Here is a 25843-nt window from a genome sequence, read left to right as displayed (position 1 = left end):
AGAAGTTCTTATTCCTAGACCACAGGTAACACAGTCTGTAGTAGAAGTTCTTATTCCTAGACCACAGGTAACACAGTCTGTAGTAGAAGTTGTTATTCCTAGACCACAGGTAACACAGTCTGTAGTAGAAGTTCTTATTCCTAGACCACAGGTAACACAGTCTGTAGTAGAAGTTCTTATTCCTAGACCACAGGTAACACAGTCTGTAGTAGAAGTTCTTATTCCTAGACCACAGGTAACACAGTCTGTAGTAGAAGTTCTTATTCCTAGACCACAGGTAACACAGTCTGTAGTAGAAGTTCTTATTCCTAGACCACAGGTAACACAGTCTGTAGTAGAAGTTCTTATTCCTAGACCACAGGTAACACAGTCTGTAGTAGAAGTTCTTATTCCTAGACCACAGGTAACACAGTCTGTAGTAGAAGTTCTTATTCCGAGATTACAGGTAACACAGTCTGTAATAGAAGTTCTTATTCCTAGACCACAGGTAACACAGTCTGTAGTAGAAGTTCTTATTCCTAGACCACAGGTAACACAGTCTGTAGTAGAAGTTCTTATTCCTAGACCACAGGTAACACAGTCTGTAGTAGAAGTTCTTATTCACAGGTAATTCATTCTGTATAATTAGATGGTTTCACCATTAAAGTGAACCACTCATTGTCCTCAGTTGACCTGACATACCACACACACACACACACACACACACACACACACACACACACACACACACACACACACACACAGTCACAGTCTTGTACAGCTAACCTTGTGGGGACACACAATTCAGTCCCATTCAAAATCCTATTTTCCCTAACCCCTAACCCGTACTCTTACCCTAACCTTAACCCAAGCTCTTAACCCTAAAACGAACCCTAAAACTAACCCTAAAACTAACCCTAGCTCCTAACCCTAAAACTAACCCTAGCTCCTAACCCTAAAACTAACCCTAGCTCCTAACCCTAAAACTAACCCTAGCTCCTAACCCTAGCTCCTAACCCTAGCTCCTAACCCTAGCTCCTAACCCTAGCTCCTAACCATAGCTCCTAACCCTAAAACTAACCCTAGCTCCTAACCCTAGCTCCTAACCCTAAAACTAACCCTAGCTCCTAACCCTAGCTCCTAACCCTAACCCTAGCTCCTAACCCTAAAACTAACCATAAAACTAACCCTAGCTCCTAGCCCTAAAACTAACCCTAGCTCCTAACCCTAAAACTAACCCTAGCTCCTAAACCTAAAACTAACCCTAAAACTAACCCTAGATCCTAGCCCTAAAACTAACCCTAGCTACTAACCTTAAAACTAACCCTAGCTCCTAGCCCTAAAACTAACCCTAGCTCCTAACCCTAAAACTAACCCTAGCTCCTAACCCTAAAACTAACCCTAGCTCCTAACCATAAAACTAACCCTAGCTCCTAACCCTAAAACTAACCCTAGCTCCTAACCCTAAAACTAACCCTAGCTCCTAACCATAAAACTAACCCTAGCTCCTAACCCTAAAACTAACCCTAGCTCCTAACCCTAGCTCCTAACCCTAACCCTAGCTCCTAACCCTAAAACTAACCCTAGCTCCTAACCCTAGCTCCTAACCCTAACCATAGCTCCTAACCCTAAAACTAACCCTAGCTCCTAGCCCTAAAACTAACCCTAGCTCCTAACCATAAAACTAACCCTAGCTCCTAACCCTAGCTCCTAACCCTAACCCTAGCTCCTAACCATAAAACTAACCCTAGCTCCTAACCCTAAAACTAACCCTAGCTCCTAACCCTAAAACTAACCCTAGCTCCTAACCCTAAAACTAACCCTAGCTCCTAACCCTAAAACTAACCCTAAAACTAACCCTAGCTCCTAACCCTAGCTCCTAACCCTAAAATTAACCCTAAAACTAACCCTAGCTCCTAACCCTAGCTCCTAACCCTAGCTCCTAACCCTAGCTCCTAACCCTAAAACTAACCCTAAAACTAACCCTAGCTCCTAACCCTTAACGTAATTCTAACACTAAGTCTAACCTTAACCCTAAACCTCCTAGAAATAGCATTTGACCTTGGGGGAAACAACAAAATGTCCCCAGTTGGTCAAATTTTAGTTTTTTTACTATTCTTGTGGGGACTTCAGTTATCAGTTAAACACATCCACACACACACATCCTCAAGTGGTATTATGTTAATAAGCAGGCTGGGTAACTGATGATTTAATTTCCTCCCTCCAGGGCTCCACCAATCATAGGCTACCTTCCATTTGAGGTTCTGGGGACGTCGGGGTACGACTACTATCATGTAGACGACCTGGAGACACTGGCCAAGTGTCACGAACACTGTGAGTTACACACACACACACACACACACACACACACACACACACACACACACACACACACACACACACACACACACACACACTGACCGCCCGTCTCTCCTCTCTGTCTAGTGATGCAGTATGGTAAAGGGAAGTCGTGTTACTACAGGTTCCTGACTAAAGGTCAACAGTGGATCTGGCTCCAGACTCATTACTACATCACCTATCACCAGTGGAACTCCAGGCCTGAGTTCATCGTCTGCACACACACCGTCGTCAGGTAGGGAGACCATACACACACCGTCGTCAGGTAGGGAGAACATACACACACCGTCGTCAGGTAGGGAGACCATACACACACCGTCGTCAGGTAGGGAGAACATACACACACCGTCGTCAGGTAGGGAGAACATACACACACCGTCGTCAGGTAGGGAGAACACACACACACCGTCGTCAGGTAGGGAGACCATACACACACCGTCGTCAGGTAGGGAGAACATACACACACCGTCGTCAGGTAGGGGAGACCATACACACACCGTCGTCAGGTAGGGAGAACATACACACACCGTCGTCAGGTAGGGAGAACATACACACACCGTCGTCAGGTAGGGAGACCATACACACACCGTCGTCAGGTAGGGAGAACACACACACACCGTCGTCAGGTAGGGAGACCATACACACACCGTCGTCAGGTAGGGAGACCATACACACACCGTCGTCAGGTAGGGAGACCATACACACACCGTCGTCAGGTAGGGAGACCATACACACACCGTCGTCAGGTAGGGAGAACATACACACACCGTCGTCAGGTAGGGAGACCACACACACACCGTCGTCAGGTAGGGAGACCACACACACACCGTCGTCAGGTAGGGAGACCATACACACACCGTCGTCAGGTAGGGAGACCATACACACACCGTCGTCAGGTAGGGAGAACACACACACACCGTCGTCAGGTAGGGAGACCATACACACACCGTCGTCAGGTAGGGAGAACATACACACACCGTCGTCAGGTAGGGAGAACACACACACACCGTCGTCAGGTAGGGAGAACATACACACACCGTCGTCAGGTAGGGAGACCATACACTACGGAGAGGTGACTTGTTCTGTTCTCTGTGTAGCTATGGAGAGATGACTTGTTCTGTTCTCTGTGTAGCTATGGAGAGGTGACTTGTTCTGTTCTCTGTGTAACTATGGAGAGGTGACTTGTTCTGTTCTCTGTGTAGCTATGGAGAGGTGACTTGTTCTGTTCTCTGTGTAGCTATGGAGAGGTGACTTGTTCTGTTCTCTGTGTAGCTATGGAGAGGTGACTTGTTCTGTTCTCTGTGTAGCTATGGAGAGGTGACTTGTTCTGTTCTCTGTGTAACTATGGAGAGGTGACTTGTTCTGTTCTCTGTGTAACTATGGAGAGGTGACTTGTTCTGTTCTCTGTGTAGCTATGGAGAGGTGACTTGTTCTGTTCTCTGTGTAACTATGGAGAGGTGACTTGTTCTGTTCTCTGTGTAACTATGGAGAGGTGACTTGTTCTGTTCTCTGTGTAACTATGGAGAGGTGACTTGTTCTGTTCTCTGTGTAGCTATGGAGAGGTGACTTGTTCTGTTCTCTGTGTAGCTATGGAGAGGTGACTTGTTCTGTTCTCTGTGTAACTATGGAGAGGTGACTTGTTCTGTTCTCTGTGTAACTATGGAGAGGTGACTTGTTCTGTCTCTCTGTGAAACTATGGAGAGGTGACCTGTTCTGTTCTCTGTGTAACTATGGAGAGATGACTTGTTCTGTTCTCTGTGTAACTATGGAGAGGTGACTTGTTCTGTTCTCTGTGTAACTATGGAGAGATGACTTGTTCTGTTCTCTGTGTAACTATGGAGAGGTGACTTGTTCTGTTCTCTGTGTAACTATGGAGAGATGACTTGTTCTGTTCTCTGTGTAACTATATGGAGAGGTGACTTGTTCTGTTCTCTGTGTAACTATATGGAGAGGTGACTTGTTCTGTTCTCTGTGAAACTATGGAGAGATGACTTGTTCTGTTCTCTGTGTAACTATGGAGAGATGACTTGTTCTGTTCTCTGTGTAACTATGGAGAGATGACTTGTTCTGTTCTCTGTGTAGCTATGGAGAGATGACTTGTTCTGTTCTCTGTGTAACTATATGGAGAGGTGACTTGTTCTGTTCTCTGTGTAACTATGGAGAGGTGACTTGTTCTGTTCTCTGTGTAACTATGGAGAGGTGACTTGTTCTGTTCTCTGTCTGGCTATGGAGAGGTGACTTGTTCTGTTCTCTGTGTAACTATGGAGAGGTGACTTGTTCTGTCTCTCTGTGTAACTATGGAGAGGTGACTTGTTCTGTTCTCTGTGTAACTATGGAGAGGTGACTTGTTCTGTCTCTCTGTGTAACTATGGAGAGGTGACTTGTTCTGTTCTCTGTGTAACTATGGAGAGGTGACTTGTTCTGTTCTCTGTGTAGCTATGGAGAGGTGACTTGTTCTGTTCTCTGTGTAGGTATGGAGAGGTGACTTGTTCTGTTCTCTGTGTAACTATGGAGAGGTGACTTGTTCTGTTCTCTGTGTAACTATGGAGAGGTGACTTGTTCTGTCTCTCTGTGTAACTATGGAGAGGTGACTTGTTCTGTTCTCTGTGTAACTATGGAGAGGTGACTTGTTCTGTTCTCTGTGTAGCTATGGAGAGGTGACTTGTTCTGTTCTCTGTGTAACTATGGAGAGATGACTTGTTCTGTTCTCTGTGTAACTATGGAGAGATGACTTGTTCTGTTCTCTGTGTAGCTATGCGGAGGTGACTTGTTCTGTTCTCTGTGTAGCTATGGAGAGATGACTTGTTCTGTTCTCTGTGTAACTATGGAGAGGTGACTTGTTCTGTTCTCTGTGTAGCTATGGAGAGGTGACTTGTTCTGTCTCTCTGTGTAACTATGGAGAGGTGACTTGTTCTGTTCTCTGTGTAACTATGGAGAGGTGACTTGTTCTGTTCTCTGTGTAGCTATGGAGAGGTGACTTGTTCTGTTCTCTGTGTAACTATGGAGAGATGACTTGTTCTGTTCTCTGTGTAACTATGGACAGGTGACTTGTTCTGTTCTCTGTGTAACTATGGAGAGGTGACTTGTTCTGTTCTCTGTGTAGCTATGGAGAGGTGACTTGTTCTGTCTCTCTGTGAAACTATGGAGAGGTGACCTGTTCTGTTCTCTGTGTAACTATGGAGAGATGACTTGTTCTGTTCTCTGTGTAACTATGGAGAGGTGACTTGTTCTGTTCTCTGTGTAACTATGGAGAGATGACTTGTTCTGTTCTCTGTGTAACTATGGAGAGGTGACTTGTTCTGTTCTCTGTGTAACTATGGAGAGATGACTTGTTCTGTTCTCTGTGTAACTATATGGAGAGGTGACTTGTTCTGTTCTCTGTGAAACTATGGAGAGATGACTTGTTCTGTTCTCTGTGTAACTATGGAGAGATGACTTGTTCTGTTCTCTGTGTAACTATGGAGAGATGACTTGTTCTGTTCTCTGTGTAGCTATGGAGAGATGACTTGTTCTGTTCTCTGTGTAACTATATGGAGAGGTGACTTGTTCTGTTCTCTGTGTAACTATGGAGAGGTGACTTGTTCTGTTCTCTGTGTAACTATGGAGAGGTGACTTGTTCTGTTCTCTGTGTAGCTATGGAGAGGTGACTTGTTCTGTTCTCTGTGTAGCTATGGAGAGGTGACTTGTTCTGTTCTCTGTGTAACTATGGAGAGATGACTTGTTCTGTTCTCTGTGTAGCTATGGAGAGGTGACTTGTTCTGTTCTCTGTGTAGCTATGGAGAGATGACTTGTTCTGTTCTCTGTGTAGCTATGGAGAGGTGACTTGTTCTGTTCTCTGTGTAACTATGGAGAGGTGACTTGTTCTGTTCTCTGTGTAACTATGGAGAGGTGACTTGTTCTGTTCTCTGTGTAACTATGGAGAGATGACTTGTTCTGTTCTCTGTGTAACTATATGGAGAGGTGACTTGTTCTGTTCTCTGTGTAACTATGGAGAGGTGACTTGTTCTGTTCTCTGTGTAGCTATGGAGAGATGACTTGTTCTGTTCTCTGTGTAACTATGGAGAGATGACTTGTTCTGTTCTCTGTGTAGCTATGGAGAGGTGACTTGTTCTGTTCTCTGTGTAACTATGGAGAGGTGACTTGTTCTGTTCTCTGTGTAGCTATGGAGAGATGACTTGTTCTGTTCTCTGTGTAACTATGGAGAGGTGACTTGTTCTGTTCTCTGTGTAGCTATGGAGAGATGACTTGTTCTGTTCTCTGTGTAACTATGGAGAGATGACTTGTTCTGTTCTCTGTGTAACTATGGAGAGATGACTTGTTCTGTTCTCTGTGTAGCTATGGAGAGGTGACTTGTTCTGTTCTCTGTGTAGCTATGGAGAGGTGACTTGTTCTGTTCTCTGTGTAACTATGGAGAGGTGACTTGTTCTGTTCTCTGTGTAACTATGGAGAGGTGACTTGTTCTGTTCTCTGTGTAGCTATGGAGAGGTGACTTGTTCTGTTCTCTGTGTAACTATGGAGAGGTGACTTGTTCTGTTCTCTGTGTAGCTATGGAGAGATGACTTGTTCTGTTCTCTGTGTAACTATGGAGAGATGACTTGTTCTGTTCTCTGTGTAACTATGGAGAGGTGACTTGTTCTGTTCTCTGTGTAACTATGGAGAGGTGACTTGTTCTGTTCTCTGTGTAACTATGGAGAGATGACTTGTTCTGTTCTCTGTGTAACTATGGAGAGGTGACTTGTTCTGTTCTCTGTGTAGCTATGGAGAGGTGACTTGTTCTGTTCTCTGTGTAGCTATGGAGAGGTGACTTGTTCTGTTCTCTGTGTAACTATGGAGAGGTGACTTGTTCTGTTCTCTGTGTAACTATGGAGAGGTGACTTGTTCTGTTCTCTGTGTAGCTATGGAGAGGTGACTTGTTCTGTTCTCTGTGTAGCTATGGAGAGGTGACTTGTTCTGTTCTCTGTGTAGCTATGGAGAGATGACTTGTTCTGTTCTCTGTGTAACTATGGAGAGATGACTTGTTCTGTTCTCTGTGTAACTATGGAGAGTTGACTTGTTCTGTTCTCTGTGTAACTATGGAGAGGTGACTTGTTCTGTTCTCTGTGTAGCTATGGAGAGGTGACTTGTTCTGTTCTCTGTGTAGCTATGGAGAGGTGACTTGTTCTGTCTCTCTGTGTAACTATGGAGAGGTGACTTGTTCTGTTCTCTGTGTAACTATGGAGAGGTGACTTGTTCTGTTCTCTGTGTAACTATGGAGAGGTGACTTGTTCTGTTCTCTGTGTAGCTATGGAGAGGTGACTTGTTCTGTTCTCTGTGTAACTATGGAGAGATGACTTGTTCTGTTCTCTGTGTAACTATGGAGAGATGACTTGTTCTGTTCTCTGTGTAACTATGGAGAGGTGACTTGTTCTGTTCTCTGTGTAACTATGGAGAGGTGACTTGTTCTGTTCTCTGTGTAACTATGGAGAGATGACTTGTTCTGTTCTCTGTGTAACTATGGAGAGGTGACTTGTTCTGTTCTCTGTGTAACTATGGAGAGGTCACTTGTTCTGTTCTCTGTGTAGCTATGGAGAGGTGACTTGTTCTGTCTCTCTGTGTAACTATGGAGAGGTGACTTGTTCTGTTCTCTGTGTAACTATGGAGAGGTGACTTGTTCTGTTCTCTGTGTAGCTATGGAGAGATGACTTGTTCTGTTCTCTGTGTAACTATGGAGAGATGACTTGTTCTGTTCTCTGTGTAGCTATGGAGAGGTGACTTGTTCTGTTCTCTGTGTAGCTATGGAGAGATGACTTGTTCTGTTCTCTGTGTAACTATGGAGAGGTGACTTGTTCTGTTCTCTGTGTAACTATGGAGAGGTGACTTGTTCTGTTCTCTGTGTAACTATGGAGAGATGACTTGTTCTGTTCTCTGTGTAACTATGGAGAGATGACTTGTTCTGTTCTCTGTGTAGCTATGGAGAGGTGACTTGTTCTGTTCTCTGTGTAGCTATGGAGAGGTGACTTGTTCTGTTCTCTGTGTAACTATGGAGAGGTGACTTGTTCTGTTCTCTGTGTAGCTATGGAGAGATGACTTGTTCTGTTCTCTGTGTAACTATGGAGAGATGACTTGTTCTGTTCTCTGTGTAGCTATGGAGAGGTGACTTGTTCTGTTCTCTGTGTAACTATGGAGAGGTGACTTGTTCTGTTCTCTGTGTAACTATGGAGAGATGACTTGTTCTGTTCTCTGTGTAACTATGGAGAGGTGACTTGTTCTGTTCTCTGTGTAGCTATGGAGAGGTGACTTGTTCTGTTCTCTGTGTAGCTATGGAGAGGTGACTTGTTCTGTTCTCTGTGTAACTATGGAGAGGTGACTTGTTCTGTTCTCTGTGTAACTATGGAGAGCGACTTGTTCTGTTCTCTGTGTAGCTATTTAGAGGTGACTTGTTCTGTTCTCTGTGTAGCTATGGAGAGGTGACTTGTTCTGTTCTCTGTGTAGCTATGGAGAGGTGACTTGTTCTGTTCTCTGTGTAGCTATGGAGAGATGACTTGTTCTGTTCTCTGTGTAACTATGGATTTGTGACTTGTTCTGTTCTCTGTGTAACTATGGAGAGGTGACTTGTTCTGTTCTCTGTGTAACTATGGAGAGGTGACTTGTTCTGTTCTCTGTGTAGCTATGGAGAGGTGACTTGTTCTGTTCTCTGTGTAGCTATGGAGAGGTGACTTGTTCTGTCTCTCTGTGTAACTATGGAGAGGTGACTTGTTCTGTTCTCTGTGTAACTATGGAGAGGTGACTTGTTCTGTTCTCTGTGTAACTATGGAGAGGTGACTTGTTCTGTTCTCTGTGTAGCTATGGAGAGGTGACTTGTTCTGTTCTCTGTGTAACTATGGAGAGATGACTTGTTCTGTTCTCTGTGTAACTATGGAGAGATGACTTGGTCTGTTCTCTGTGTAACTATGGAGAGGTGACTTGTTCTGTCTCTCTGTGTAACTATGGAGAGGTGACTTGTTCTGTTCTCTGTGTAACTATGGAGAGGTGACTTGTTCTGTTCTCTGTGTAGCTATGGAGAGGTGACTTGTTCTGTTCTCTGTGTAACTATGGAGAGGTGACTTGTTCTGTTCTCTGTGTAACTATGGAGAGGTGACTTGTTCTGTTCTCTGTGTAACTATGGAGAGATGACTTGTTCTGTTCTCTGTGTAACTATGGAGAGGTGACTTGTTCTGTTCTCTCTGTAACTATGGAGAGGTCACTTGTTCTGTTCTCTGTGTAGCTATGGAGAGGTGACTTGTTCTGTCTCTCTGTGTAACTATGGAGAGGTGACTTGTTCTGTTCTCTGTGTAGCTATGGAGAGATGACTTGTTCTGTTCTCTGTGTAACTATGGAGAGATGACTTGTTCTGTTCTCTGTGTAACTATGGAGAGTTGACTTGTTCTGTTCTCTGTGTAACTATGGAGAGGTGACTTGTTCTGTTCTCTGTGTAGCTATGGAGAGGTGACTTGTTCTGTTCTCTGTGTAGCTATGGAGAGGTGACTTGTTCTGTCTCTCTGTGTAACTATGGAGAGGTGACTTGTTCTGTTCTCTGTGTAACTATGGAGAGGTGACTTGTTCTGTTCTCTGTGTAACTATGGAGAGGTGACTTGTTCTGTTCTCTGTGTAACTATGGAGAGGTGACTTGTTCTGTTCTCTGTGTAGCTATGGAGAGGTGACTTGTTCTGTTCTCTGTGTAACTATGGAGAGATGACTTGTTCTGTTCTCTGTGTAACTATGGAGAGATGACTTGTTCTGTTCTCTGTGTAACTATGGAGAGGTGACTTGTTCTGTTCTCTGTGTAACTATGGAGAGGTGACTTGTTCTGTTCTCTGTGTAACTATGGAGAGATGACTTGTTCTGTTCTCTGTGTAACTATGGAGAGGTGACTTGTTCTGTTCTCTGTGTAACTATGGAGAGGTCACTTGTTCTGTTCTCTGTGTAGCTATGGAGAGGTGACTTGTTCTGTCTCTCTGTGTAACTATGGAGAGGTGACTTGTTCTGTTCTCTGTGTAACTATGGAGAGGTGACTTGTTCTGTTCTCTGTGTAGCTATGGAGAGATGACTTGTTCTGTTCTCTGTGTAACTATGGAGAGATGACTTGTTCTGTTCTCTGTGTAGCTATGGAGAGGTGACTTGTTCTGTTCTCTGTGTAGCTATGGAGAGATGACTTGTTCTGTTCTCTGTGTAACTATGGAGAGGTGACTTGTTCTGTTCTCTGTGTAACTATGGAGAGGTGACTTGTTCTGTTCTCTGTGTAACTATGGAGAGATGACTTGTTCTGTTCTCTGTGTAACTATGGAGAGATGACTTGTTCTGTTCTCTGTGTAGCTATGGAGAGGTGACTTGTTCTGTTCTCTGTGTAGCTATGGAGAGGTGACTTGTTCTGTTCTCTGTGTAACTATGGAGAGGTGACTTGTTCTGTTCTCTGTGTAGCTATGGAGAGATGACTTGTTCTGTTCTCTGTGTAACTATGGAGAGATGACTTGTTCTGTTCTCTGTGTAGCTATGGAGAGGTGACTTGTTCTGTTCTCTGTGTAACTATGGAGAGGTGACTTGTTCTGTTCTCTGTGTAACTATGGAGAGATGACTTGTTCTGTTCTCTGTGTAACTATGGAGAGGTGACTTGTTCTGTTCTCTGTGTAGCTATGGAGAGGTGACTTGTTCTGTTCTCTGTGTAGCTATGGAGAGGTGACTTGTTCTGTTCTCTGTGTAACTATGGAGAGGTGACTTGTTCTGTTCTCTGTGTAACTATGGAGAGCGACTTGTTCTGTTCTCTGTGTAGCTATTTAGAGGTGACTTGTTCTGTTCTCTGTGTAGCTATGGAGAGGTGACTTGTTCTGTTCTCTGTGTAGCTATGGAGAGGTGACTTGTTCTGTTCTCTGTGTAGCTATGGAGAGATGACTTGTTCTGTTCTCTGTGTAACTATGGATTTGTGACTTGTTCTGTTCTCTGTGTAACTATGGAGAGGTGACTTGTTCTGTTCTCTGTGTAACTATGGAGAGGTGACTTGTTCTGTTCTCTGTGTAGCTATGGAGAGGTGACTTGTTCTGTTCTCTGTGTAGCTATGGAGAGGTGACTTGTTCTGTCTCTCTGTGTAACTATGGAGAGGTGACTTGTTCTGTTCTCTGTGTAACTATGGAGAGGTGACTTGTTCTGTTCTCTGTGTAACTATGGAGAGGTGACTTGTTCTGTTCTCTGTGTAGCTATGGAGAGGTGACTTGTTCTGTTCTCTGTGTAACTATGGAGAGATGACTTGTTCTGTTCTCTGTGTAACTATGGAGAGATGACTTGGTCTGTTCTCTGTGTAACTATGGAGAGGTGACTTGTTCTGTCTCTCTGTGTAACTATGGAGAGGTGACTTGTTCTGTTCTCTGTGTAACTATGGAGAGGTGACTTGTTCTGTTCTCTGTGTAGCTATGGAGAGGTGACTTGTTCTGTTCTCTGTGTAACTATGGAGAGGTGACTTGTTCTGTTCTCTGTGTAACTATGGAGAGGTGACTTGTTCTGTTCTCTGTGTAACTATGGAGAGATGACTTGTTCTGTTCGCTGTGTAACTATGGAGAGGTGACTTGTTCTGTTCTCTGTGTAGCTATGGAGAGATGACTTGTTCTGTTCTCTGTGTAACTATGGATTTGTGACTTGTTCTGTTCTCTGTGTAACTATGGAGAGGTGACTTGTTCTGTTCTCTGTGTAACTATGGAGAGGTGACTTGTTCTGTTCTCTGTGTAGCTATGGAGAGGTGACTTGTTCTGTTCTCTGTGTAGCTATGGAGAGGTGACTTGTTCTGTCTCTCTGTGTAACTATGGAGAGGTGACTTGTTCTGTTCTCTGTGTAACTATGGAGAGGTGACTTGTTCTGTTCTCTGTGTAACTATGGAGAGGTGACTTGTTCTGTTCTCTGTGTAGCTATGGAGAGGTGACTTGTTCTGTTCTCTGTGTAACTATGGAGAGATGACTTGTTCTGTTCTCTGTGTAACTATGGAGAGATGACTTGGTCTGTTCTCTGTGTAACTATGGAGAGGTGACTTGTTCTGTCTCTCTGTGTAACTATGGAGAGGTGACTTGTTCTGTTCTCTGTGTAACTATGGAGAGGTGACTTGTTCTGTTCTCTGTGTAGCTATGGAGAGGTGACTTGTTCTGTTCTCTGTGTAACTATGGAGAGGTGACTTGTTCTGTTCTCTGTGTAACTATGGAGAGGTGACTTGTTCTGTTCTCTGTGTAACTATGGAGAGATGACTTGTTCTGTTCGCTGTGTAACTATGGAGAGGTGACTTGTTCTGTTCTCTCTGTAACTATGGAGAGGTCACTTGTTCTGTTCTCTGTGTAGCTATGGAGAGGTGACTTGTTCTGTCTCTCTGTGTAACTATGGAGAGGTGACTTGTTCTGTTCTCTGTGTAACTATGGAGAGGTGACTTGTTCTGTTCTCTGTGTAGCTATGGAGAGATGACTTGTTCTGTTCTCTGTGTAACTATGGAGAGATGACTTGTTCTGTTCTCTGTGTAGCTATGGAGAGGTGACTTGTTCTGTTCTCTGTGTAGCTATGGAGAGATGACTTGTTCTGTTCTCTGTGTAACTATGGAGAGGTGACTTGTTCTGTTCTCTGTGTAACTATGGAGAGATGACTTGTTCTGTTCTCTGTGTAACTATGGAGAGATGACTTGTTCTGTTCTCTGTGTAACTATGGAGAGATGACTTGTACTGTTCTCTGTGTAGCTATGGAGAGGTGACTTGTTCTGTTCTCTGTGTAGCTATGGAGAGGTGACTTGTTCTGTTCTCTGTGTAACTATGGAGAGGTGACTTGTTCTGTTCTCTGTGTAGCTATGGAGAGATGACTTGTTCTGTTCTCTGTGTAACTATGGAGAGATGACTTGTTCTGTTCTCTGTGTAGCTATGGAGAGGTGACTTGTTCTGTTCTCTGTGTAACTATGGAGAGGTGACTTGTTCTGTTCTCTGTGTAACTATGGAGAGATGACTTGTTCTGTTCTCTGTGTAACTATGGAGAGGTGACTTGTTCTGTTCTCTGTGTAGCTATGGAGAGGTGACTTGTTCTGTTCTCTGTGTAGCTATGGAGAGGTGACTTGTTCTGTTCTCTGTGTAACTATGGAGAGGTGACTTGTTCTGTTCTCTGTGTAACTATGGAGAGGTGACTTGTTCTGTTCTCTGTGTAACTATGGAGAGGTGACTTGTTCTGTTCTCTGTGTAACTATGGAGAGGTGACTTGTTCTGTTCTCTGTGTAACTATGGAGAGGTGACTTGTTCTGTTCTCTGTGTCGCTATGGAGAGGTGACTTGTTCTGTTCTCTGTGTAGCTATGGAGAGATGACTTGTTCTGTTCTCTGTGTAACTATGGAGAGATGACTTGTTCTGTTCTCTGTGTAACTATGGAGAGGTGACTTGTTCTGTCTCTCTGTGTAACTATGGAGAGATGACTTGTTCTGTTCTCTGTGTAACTATGGAGAGGTGACTTGTTCTGTTCTCTGTGTAGCTATGGAGAGGTGACTTGTTCTGTTCTCTTTGTAACTATGGAGAGGTGACTTGTTCTGTTCTCTGTGTAGCTATGGAGAGGTGACTTGTTCTGTCTCTCTGTGTAACTATGGAGAGGTGACTTGTTCTGTTCTCTGTGTAACTATGGAGAGGTGACTTGTTCTGTTCTCTGTGTAGCTATGGAGAGGTGACTTGTTCTGTCTCTCTGTGAAACTATGGAGAGGTGACTTGTTCTGTTCTCTGTGTAACTATGGAGAGGTGACTTGTTCTGTTCTCTGTGTAACTATGGAGAGGTGACTTGTTCTGTTCTCTGTGTAACTATGGAGAGATGACTTGTTCTGTTCTCTGTGTAACTATGGAGAGGTGACTTGTTCTGTTCTCTGTGTAACTATGGAGAGATGACTTGTTCTGTTCTCTGTGTAACTATGGAGAGGTCACTTGTTCTGTTCTCTGTGTAGCTATTTAGAGGTGACTTGTTCTGTTCTCTGTGTAGCTATGGAGAGATGACTTGTTCTGTTCTCTGTGTAACTATGGAGAGGTGACTTGTTCTGTTCTCTGTGTAACTATGGAGAGGTGACTTGTTCTGTCTCTCTGTGTAACTATGGAGAGGTGAATTGTTCTGTCTCTCTGTGTAACTATGGAGAGGTGACTTGTTCTGTTCTCTGTGTAGCTATGGAGAGATGACTTGTTCTGTTCTCTGTGTAACTATGGAGAGATGACTTGTTCTGTTCTCTGTGTAACTATGGAGAGGTGACTTGTTCTGTTCTCTGTGTAGCTATGGAGAGATGACTTGTTCTGTTCTCTGTGTAACTATGGAGAGATGACTTGTTCTGTTCTCTGTGTAACTATGGAGAGGTGACTTGTTCTGTTCTCTGTGTAACTATGGAGAGGTGACCTGTTCTGTTCTCTGTGTAACTATATGGAGAGGTGACTTGTTCTGTTCTCTGTGTAACTATGGAGAGGTGACTTGTTCTGTTCTCTGTGTAGCTATGGAGAGATGACTTGTTCTGTTCTCTGTGTAACTATGGAGAGATGACTTGTTCTATTCTCTGTGTAACTATGGAGAGATGACTTGTTCTGTTCTCTGTGTAACTATGGAGAGATGACTTGTTCTGTTCTCTGTGTAACTATGGAGAGGTGACTTGTTCTGTTCTCTGTGTAGCTATGGCGAGATGACTTGTTCTGTTCTCTGTGTAACTATGGAGAGATGACTTGTTCTGTTCTCTGTGTAGCTATGGAGAGATGACTTGTTCTGTTCTCTGTGTAGCTATGGAGAGGTGACTTGTTCTGTTCTCTGTGTAACTATGGAGAGATGACTTGTTCTGTTCTCTGTGTAACTATGGAGAGGTGACTTGTTCTGTCTCTCTGTGTAACTATGGAAAGGTGACTTGTTCTGTTCTCTGTGTAACTATGGAGAGGTGACTTGTTCTGTTCTCTGTGTAGCTATGGAGAGATGACTTGTTCTGTTCTCTGTGTAACTATGGAGAGATGACTTGTTCTGTTCTCTGTGTAACTATGGAGAGATGACTTGTTCTGTTCTCTGTGTAGCTATGGAGAGGTGACTTGTTCTGTTCTCTGTGTAGCTATGGAGAGGTGACTTGTTCTGTTCTCTGTGTAACTATGGAGAGGTGACTTGTTCTGTTCTCTGTGTAGCTATGGAGAGATGACTTGTTCTGTTCTCTGTGTAACTATGGAGAGATGACTTGTTCTGTTCTCTGTGTAGCTATGGAGAGCTGACTTGTTCTGTTCTCTGTGTAACTATGGAGAGGTGACTTGTTCTGTTCTCTGTGTAACTATGGAGAGATGACTTGTTCTGTTCTCTGTGTAACTATGGAGAGGTGACTTGTTCTGTTCTCTGTGTAACTATGGAGAGGTGACTTGTTCTGTTCTCTGTGTAGCTATGGAGAGGTGACTTGTTCTGTTCTCTGTGTAACTATGGAGAGGTGACTTGTTCTGTTCTCTGTGTAGCTATGGAGAGGTGACTTGTTCTGTTCTCTGTGTAACTATGGAGAGGTGACTTGTTCTGTTCTCTGTGTAACTATGGAGAGGTGACTTGTTCTGTTCTCTGTGTAACTATGGAGAGGTGACTTGTTCTGTTCTCTGTGTAACTATGGAGAGGTGACTTGTTCTGTTCTCTGTGTAACTATGGAGAGGTGACTTGTTCTGTTCTCTGTGTAACTATGGAGAGGTGACTTGTTCTGTTCTCTGTGTCGCTATGGAGAGGTGACTTGTTCTGTTCTCTGTGTAGCTATGGAGAGATGACTTGTTCTGTTCTCTGTGTAACTATGGAGAGATGACTTGTTCTGTTCTCTGTGTAACTATGGAGAGGTGACTTGTTCTGTCTCTCTGTGTAACTATGGAGAGATGACTTGTTCTGTTCTCTGTGTAACTATGGAGAGGTGACTTGTTCTGTTCTCTGTGTAGCTATGGAGAGGTGACTTGTTCTGTTCTCTTTGTAACTATGGAGAGGTGACTTGTTCTGTTCTCTGTGTAGCTATGGAGAGGTGACTTGTTCTGTCTCTCTGTGTAACTATGGAGAGGTGACTTGTTCTGTTCTCTGTGTAACTATGGAGAGGTGACTTGTTCTGTTCTCTGTGTAGCTATGGAGAGGTGACTTGTTCTGTCTCTCTGTGAAACTATGGAGAGGTGACTTGTTCTGTTCTCTGTGTAACTATGGAGAGGTGACTTGTTCTGTTCTCTGTGTAACTATGGAGAGGTGACTTGTTCTGTTCTCTGTGTAACTATGGAGAGATGACTTGTTCTGTTCTCTGTGTAACTATGGAGAGGTGACTTGTTCTGTTCTCTGTGTAACTATGGAGAGATGACTTGTTCTGTCTCTCTGTGTAGCTATGGAGAGGTGACTTGTTCTGTTCTCTGTGTAACTATGGAGAGGTGACTTGTTCTGTTCTCTGTGTAACTATGGAGAGGTGACTTGTTCTGTTCTCTGTGTAACTATGGAGAGGTGACTTGTTCTGTTCTCTGTGTAACTATGGAGAGATGACTTGTTCTGTTCTCTGTGTAACTATGGAGAGGTCACTTGTTCTGTTCTCTGTGTAGCTATTTAGAGGTGACTTGTTCTGTTCTCTGTGTAGCTATGGAGAGATGACTTGTTCTGTTCTCTGTGTAACTATGGAGAGGTGACTTGTTCTGTTCTCTGTGTAACTATGGAGAGGTGACTTGTTCTGTCTCTCTGTGTAACTATGGAGAGGTGAATTGTTCTGTCTCTCTGTGTAACTATGGAGAGGTGACTTGTTCTGTTCTCTGTGTAGCTATGGAGAGGTGACTTGTTCTGTCTCTCTGTGAAACTATGGAGAGGTGACTTGTTCTGTTCTCTGTGTAACTATGGAGAGGTGACTTGTTCTGTTCTCTGTGTAACTATGGAGAGGTGACTTGTTCTGTTCTCTGTGTAACTATGGAGAGATGACTTGTTCTGTTCTCTGTGTAACTATGGAGAGGTGACTTGTTCTGTTCTCTGTGTAACTATGGAGAGATGACTTGTTCTGTTCTCTGTGTAACTATGGAGAGGTCACTTGTTCTGTTCTCTGTGTAGCTATTTAGAGGTGACTTGTTCTGTTCTCTGTGTAACTATGGAGAGGTGACCTGTTCTGTTCTCTGTGTAACTATATGGAGAGGTGACTTGTTCTGTTCTCTGTGTAACTATGGAGAGGTGACTTGTTCTGTTCTCTGTGTAGCTATGGAGAGATGACTTGTTCTGTTCTCTGTGTAACAATGGAGAGATGACTTGTTCTATTCTCTGTGTAACTATGGAGAGATGACTTGTTCTGTTCTCTGTGTAACTATGGAGAGATGACTTGTTCTGTTCTCTGTGTAACTATGGAGAGGTGACTTGTTCTGTTCTCTGTGTAGCTATGGCGAGATGACTTGTTCTGTTCTCTGTGTAACTATGGAGAGATGACTTGTTCTGTTCTCTGTGTAGCTATGGAGAGATGACTTGTTCTGTTCTCTGTGTAGCTATGGAGAGGTGACTTGTTCTGTTCTCTGTGTAACTATGGAGAGATGACTTGTTCTGTTCTCTGTGTAACTATGGAGAGGTGACTTGTTCTGTCTCTCTGTGTAACTATGGAAAGGTGACTTGTTCTGTTCTCTGTGTAACTATGGAGAGGTGACTTGTTCTGTTCTCTGTGTAGCTATGGAGAGATGACTTGTTCTGTTCTCTGTGTAACTATGGAGAGATGACTTGTTCTGTTCTCTGTGTAACTATGGAGAGATGACTTGTTCTGTTCTCTGTGTAGCTATGGAGAGGTGACTTGTTCTGTTCTCTGTGTAGCTATGGAGAGGTGACTTGTTCTGTTCTCTGTGTAACTATGGAGAGGTGACTTGTTCTGTTCTCTGTGTAGCTATGGAGAGATGACTTGTTCTGTTCTCTGTGTAACTATGGAGAGATGACTTGTTCTGTTCTCTGTGTAGCTATGGAGAGCTGACTTGTTCTGTTCTCTGTGTAACTATGGAGAGGTGACTTGTTCTGTTCTCTGTGTAACTATGGAGAGATGACTTGTTCTGTTCTCTGTGTAACTATGGAGAGGTGACTTGTTCTGTTCTCTGTGTAACTATGGAGAGGTGACTTGTTCTGTTCTCTGTGTAGCTATGGAGAGGTGACTTGTTCTGTTCTCTGTGTAACTATGGAGAGGTGACTTGTTCTGTTCTCTGTGTAGCTATGGAGAGGTGACTTGTTCTGTTCTCTGTGTAACTATGGAGAGGTGACTTGTTCTGTTCTCTGTGTAACTATGGAGAGGTGACTTGTTCTGTTCTCTGTGTAACTATGGAGAGGTGACTTGTTCTGTTCTCTGTGTAACTATGGAGAGGTGACTTGTTCTGTTCTCTGTGTAACTATGGAGAGGTGACTTGTTCTGTTCTCTGTGTAACTATGGAGAGATGACTTGTTCTGTTCTCTGTGTAACTATGGAGAGATGACTTGTTCTGTTCTCTGTGTAACTATGGAGAGGTGACTTGTTCTGTCTCTCTGTGTAACTATGGAGAGATGACTTGTTCTGTTCTCTGTGTAACTATGGAGAGGTGACTTGTTCTGTTCTCTGTGTAGCTATGGAGAGGTGACTTGTTCTGTTCTCTTTGTAACTATGGAGAGGTGACTTGTTCTGTTCTCTGTGTAGCTATGGAGAGGTGACTTGTTCTGTCTCTCTGTGTAACTATGGAGAGGTGACTTGTTCTGTTCTCTGTGTAACTATGGAGAGGTGACTTGTTCTGTTCTCTGTGTAGCTATGGAGAGGTGACTTGTTCTGTCTCTCTGTGAAACTATGGAGAGGTGACTTGTTCTGTTCTCTGTGTAACTATGGAGAGGTGACTTGTTCTGTTCTCTGTGTAACTATGGAGAGGTGACTTGTTCTGTTCTCTGTGTAACTATGGAGAGATGACTTGTTCTGTTCTCTGTGTAACTATGGAGAGGTGACTTGTTCTGTTCTCTGTGTAACTATGGAGAGATGACTTGTTCTGTCTCTCTGTGTAGCTATGGAGAGGTGACTTGTTCTGTTCTCTGTGTAACTATGGAGAGGTGACTTGTTCTGTTCTCTGTGTAACTATGGAGAGGTGACTTGTTCTGTTCTCTGTGTAACTATGGAGAGGTGACTTGTTCTGTTCTCTGTGTAACTATGGAGAGGTGACTTGTTCTGTTCTCTGTGTAACTATGGAGAGATGACTTGTTCTGTTCTCTGTGTAACTATGGAGAGGTCACTTGTTCTGTTCTCTGTGTAGCTATTTAGAGGTGACTTGTTCTGTTCTCTGTGTAGCTATGGAGAGATGACTTGTTCTGTTCTCTGTGTAACTATGGAGAGGTGACTTGTTCTGTTCTCTGTGTAACTATGGAGAGGTGACTTGTTCTGTCTCTCTGTGTAACTATGGAGAGGTGAATTGTTCTGTCTCTCTGTGTAACTATGGAGAGGTGACTTGTTCTGTTCTCTGTGTAGCTATGGAGAGATGACTTGTTCTGTTCTCTGTGTAACTATGGAGAGATGACTTGTTCTGTTCTCTGTGTAACTATGGAGAGGTGACTTGTTCTGTTCTCTGTGTAGCTATGGAGAGATGACTTGTTCTGTTCTCTGTGTAACTATGGAGAGATGACTTGTTCTGTTCTCTGTGTAACTATGGAGAGGTGACTTGTTCTGTTCTCTGTGTAACTATATGGAGAGGTGACTTGTTCTGTTCTCTGTGTAACTATGGAGAGGTGACTTGTTCTGTTCTCTGTGTAGCTATGGAGAGATGACTTGTTCTGTTCTCTGTGTAACTATGGAGAGATGACTTGTTCTATTCTCTGTGTAACTATGGAGAGATGACTTGTTCTGTTCTCTGTGTAACTATGGAGAGATGACTTGTTCTGTTCTCTGTGTAACTATGGAGAGGTGACTTGTTCTGTTCTCTGTGTAGCTATGGCGAGATGACTTGTTCTGTTCTCTGTGTAACTATGGAGAGATGACTTGTTCTGTTCTCTGTGTAGCTATGGAGAGGTGACTTGTTCTGTTCTCTGTGTAGCTATGGAGAGGTGACTTGTTCTGTTCTCTGTGTAACTATGGAGAGGTGACTTGTTCTGTTCTCTGTGTAGCTATGGAGAGATGACTTGTTCTGTTCTCTGTGTAACTATGGAGAGATGACTTGTTCTGTTCTCTGTGTAGCTATGGAGAGCTGACTTGTTCTGTTCTCTGTGTAACTATGGAGAGGTGACTTGTTCTGTTCTCTGTGTAACTATGGAGAGATGACTTGTTCTGTTCTCTGTGTAACTATGGAGAGGTGACTTGTTCTGTTCTCTGTGTAACTATGGAGAGGTGACTTGTTCTGTTCTCTGTGTAGCTATGGAGAGGTGACTTGTTCTGTTCTCTGTGTAACTATGGAGAGGTGACTTGTTCTGTTCTCTGTGTAACTATGGAGAGGTGACTTGTTCTGTTCTCTGTGTAACTATGGAGAGGTGACTTGTTCTGTTCTCTGTGTAACTATGGAGAGGTGACTTGTTCTGTTCTCTGTGTAGCTATGCGGAGGTGACTTGTTCTGTTCTCTGTGTAACTATGGAGAGGTGACTTGTTCTGTTCTCTGTGTAACTATGGAGAGGTGACTTGTTCTGTTCTCTGTGTAGCTATGGAGAGGTGACTTGTTCTGTTCTCTGTGTAGCTATGGAGAGGTGACTTGTTCTGTCTCTCTGTGTAACTATGGAGAGATGACTTGTTCTGTTCTCTGTGTAGCTATGGAGAGGTGACTGGTTCTGTTCTCTGTGTAGCTATGGAGAGGTGACTTGTTCTGTCTCTCTGTGTAACTATGGAGAGGTGACTTGTTCTGTTCTCTGTGTAACTATGGAGAGGTGACTTGTTCTGTTCTCTGTGTAACTATGGAGAGGTGACTTGTTCTGTTCTCTGTGTAGCTATGCGGAGGTGACTTGTTCTGTTCTCTGTGTAACTATGGAGAGGTGACTTGTTCTGTTCTCTGTGTAACTATGGAGAGGTGACTTGTTCTGTTCTCTGTGTAGCTATGGAGAGGTGACTTGTTCTGTTCTCTGTGTAGCTATGCGGAGGTGAGGGCAGAGCAGCGTAGAGAGCTGGGTATCATTGAAGAGCCCCCCCCTGAGGTAACTCTGGACAAGGTGAGATACATTACTTGTGTTGTTGTTGCTTTGCTCACCATATTGATGTGGGGTTTCCCTCTTTCTTATTAATGTAACTATGACTGTCTAAGTGGTAGCTATCTATCTGTTATTAATGTAACTATGACTGTCTAAGTGGTAACTATCTATCTATCTGTTATTAATGTAACTATGACTGTCTAAGTGGTAGCTATCTATCTGTTATTAATATAATTATGACTGTCTAAGTGGTATCTATCTATCTGTTATTAATATAACTATGACTGTCTAAGTGGTATCTATCTATCTGTTATTAATGTAACTATGACTGTCTAAGTGGTATATATCTATCTGTTATTAATGTAACTATGACTGTCTAAGTGGTATATATCTATCTGTTATTAATGTAACTATGACTGTCTAAGTGGTAGCTATCTATCTGTTATTAATGTAACTATGACTGTCTAAGTGGTAGCTATCTATCTGTTATTAATGTAACTATGACTGTCTAAGTGGTATCTATCTATCTGTTATTAATATAACTATTACTGTCTAAGTGGTAGCTATCTATCTGTTATTAATGTAACTATGACTGTCTAAGTGGTAACTATCTATCTATCTGTTATTAATGTAACTATGACTGTCTAAGTGGTAGCTATCTATCTGTTATTAATATAACTATGACTGTCTAAGTGGTATCTATCTATCTGTTATTAATATAACTATGACTGTCTAAGTGGTAACTATCTATCTATCTGTTATTAATGTAACTATGACTGTCTAAGTGGTAGCTATCTATCTGTTATTAATGTAACTATGAGTGTCTAAGTGGTAACTATCTATCTATCTGTTATTAATGTAACTATGACTGTCTAAGTGGTATCTATCTATCTGTTATTAATATAACTATGACTGTCTAAGTGGTATCTATCTATCTGTTATTAATGTAACTATGACTGTCTAAGTGGTATATATCTATCTGTTATTAATGTAACTATGACTGTCTAAGTGGTATATATCTATCTGTTATTAATGTAACTATGACTGTCTAAGTGGTAGCTATCTATCTGTTATTAATGTAACTATGACTGTCTAAGCGATATCTATCTATCTGTTATTAATGTAACTATGACTGTCTAAGTGGTAGCTATCTATCTGTTATTAATGTAACTATGACTGTCTAAGTGGTATATATCTATCTGTTATTAATGTAACTATGACTGTCTAAGTGGTAGCTATCTATCTGTTATTAATGTAACTATGACTGTCTAAGCGATATCTATCTATCTGTTATTAATGTAACTATGACTGTCTAAGTGGTATATATCTATCTGTTATTAATGTAACTATGACTGTCTAAGTGGTAGCTATCTATCTGTTATTAATGTAACTATGACTGTCTAAGTGGTATATATCTATCTGTTATTAATGTAACTATGACTGTCTAAGTGGTATATATCTATCTGTTATTAATGTAACTATGACTGTCTAAGTGGTAGCTATCTATCTGTTATTAATGTAACTATGACTGTCTAAGTGGTAGCTATCTATCTGTTATTAATGTAACTATGACTGTCTAAGTGGTATCTATCTATCTGTTATTAATATAACTATTACTGTCTAAGTGGTAGCTATCTATCTGTTATTAATGTAACTATGACTGTCTAAGTGGTAACTATCTATCTATCTGTTATTAATGTAACTATGACTGTCTAAGTGGTAGCTATCTATCTGTTATTAATATAACTATGACTGTCTAAGTGGTATCTATCTATCTGTTATTAATATAACTATGACTGTCTAAGTGGTAACTATCTATCTATCTGTTATTAATGTAACTATGACTGTCTAAGTGGTAGCTATCTATCTGTTATTAATGTAACTATGAGTGTCTAAGTGGTATCTATCTATCTGTTATTAATATAACTATGACTGTCTAAGTGGTATCTATCTATCTGTTATTAATGTAACTATGACTGTCTAAGTGGTATATATCTATCTGTTATTAATGTAACTATGACTGTCTAAGTGGTATATATCTATCTGTTATTAATGTAACTATGACTGTCTAAGTGGTAGCTATCTATCTGTTATTAATGTAACTATGACTGTCTAAGCGATATCTATCTATCTGTTATTAATGTAACTATGACTGTCTAAGTGGTAGCTATCTATCTGTTATTAATGTAACTATGACTGTCTAAGTGGTATATATCTATCTGTTATTAATGTAACTATGACTGTCTAAGTGGTAGCTATCTATCTGTTATTAATGTAACTATGACTGTCTAAGCGATATCTATCTATCTACCTCCATTGTGATTTGTTCCGTCTCCTCTCTGCTCCCTCTAGCAGAGTCAAGACAGTGGATCTGAGTCTCAGCTCAACACAGTTTCCAGCCTGAAAGAGGCACTGGAACGCTTTGATCGTAGCCACACCCCCTCCTCCACCTCTCTGTCCTCACACAAGACCTCCTCACAGCTCTCAGACAACACCTGTACCTGTAAGAGAACACACAAACACACACATCTCAGACCACACACACACACACACACACACACACACACACACACACACACACACACACACACACACACACACACACACACACACACACACACACACATCTCAGACCACTCACACACACATCTCAGACCACTCACACACACATCTCAGACCACTCACACACATCTCAGTCCACTCACACATTGGTATCTCTGACTATAATTGGATCTCTCATCTCCATAGCAACAGCCTCCAAGCTCCACATGGACATGGCCACGCCCCCTCGTCAGTCACATGCTGCCTCCACCATCGAGATGACATCACAGAGACGCTCCTCCATCAGCAGCCAGGTGAGATCTGATTGGACAGAATGCGACTGGACAGAATGTGATTGGACAGAACCCCCAAAAATAAGCAAGTTTGTTTTGACTGGGCGGTTGGGTGAGTCCAACAGGTGCTATTAAAATACATAATGAATTGAATCTGTTGTGGAGGAACAGGAGATGACCAGATCCAGTTCAACCTGAGAAGAATCTAAATTGAATCAACTCTGAATCAACTGCAACTGAATCAAACTCACACTGTATCCTTATCTGTTGTCTGTGTGTGTGTGTGTGTGTGTGTAGTCTATGAGTTCTCAGACCACGGGACACAGTGTGGCTCCCGTCCATCCTGTGATACAACAACCCCAACTACAGCCAGACGTACAGGTGAGAAACACTATCTATCTACCCTATTCACCTGGTACCCATCTATCCAAGGTTACAGCCCTAAGGGAACCCTTTTCCCTATATAGTGCACTACTTTTGACTTAGCCCTATGGAGCCTGGTGAAAAGTAGTGTACTAAATAGTGAATATGGTGCTTATTTGGGACACTATGCTAAAGTGTGACGATCCTCCAGCCATTCAGTACTAGTATGTTAGACAGCAGAACCTCTCTACAGCCATTCAGACAGCAGAACCTCCCTACAGCCATTCAGTACTAGTATGTTAGACATCAGAACCTCTCTACAGCCATTCAGTACTAGTATGTTAGACAGCAGAACCTCTCTACAGCCATTCAGTACTAGTATGTTAGACAGCAGAACCTCTCTACAGCCATTCAGTACTAGTATGTCAGACAGCAGAACCTCTCTACAGCCATTCAGTACTAGTATGTTAGACAGCAGAACCTCTCTACAGCCATTCAGTACTAGTATGTCAGACATCAGAACCTCCCTACAGCCATTCAGACATCAGAACCTCTCTACAGCCATTCAGACATCAGAACCTCTCTACAGCCATTCAGTACTAGTATGTTAGACATCAGAACCTCTCTACAGCCATTCAGTACTAGTATGTTAGACATCAGAACCTCTCTACAGCCATTCAGTACTAGTATGTTAGACATCAGAACCTCTCTACAGCCATTCAGTTCTAGTATGTTAGACATCAGAACCTCTCTACAGCCATTCAGTACTAGTATGTCAGACAGCAGAACCTCCCTACAGCCATTCAGTTCTAGTATGACAGACATCAGAACCTCTCTACAGCCATTCAGTTCTAGTATGACAGACATCAGAACCTATTGTAGCCTGACACTGCTTGCTGGTCATATAACATGGTGGGAACAATCTTTCTCCCTCTGTTTCCCCTCTCTCTCTCTTCCCCCATTACTCCCCCCCTCCAACCCCAAGCCGGTGCTGGAGTTCTCAGCCCAGGTGAATGCTATGCAGCACCTAAAGGACCAGCTAGAGCAGAGGACCAGGATGATTCAGGCCAACATCCAGAGACAGCAGGATGAACTCAGAGCCATACAGGACCAACTACACAGAGTACAGCCCCCAGCCATACAGGTAGGAATATATAGACCCTATACAGGTAGGAGTATATAGACCTCATACAGGTAGGATATATAGACCCTATACAGGTAGGAGATATAGACCTCATACAGGTAGGA

At 42.6% G+C, this 25843-nt stretch overlaps 1 protein-coding gene across 1 annotated transcript; it reads left to right on the top strand.

Moving 5' to 3' along the window:
- Positions 1 to 5: 5 nt before the first annotated feature.
- Positions 6 to 25739, top strand: LOC123733193 (circadian locomoter output cycles protein kaput; the record flags this gene model as incomplete). The annotated part of the gene is given in 8 exon segments (XM_045712610.1): positions 6 to 25; positions 2207 to 2313; positions 2425 to 2572; positions 21341 to 21419; positions 23751 to 23901; positions 24147 to 24253; positions 24530 to 24613; positions 25581 to 25739. Coding segments are annotated over 8 exon segments (855 nt in total), but the record flags the coding sequence as incomplete, so codon positions are not given.
- Between the last annotated feature and the right edge of the window lie 104 nt (positions 25740 to 25843).

Source organism: Salmo salar, unplaced genomic scaffold (genome assembly GCF_905237065.1).
Source record: "Salmo salar unplaced genomic scaffold, Ssal_v3.1, whole genome shotgun sequence".
Lineage (NCBI taxonomy): Eukaryota > Metazoa > Chordata > Actinopteri > Salmoniformes > Salmonidae > Salmo > Salmo salar.
Note: the sequence above shows the minus strand (reverse complement) of the source record. Positions and strands in the feature narration are given on the sequence as shown.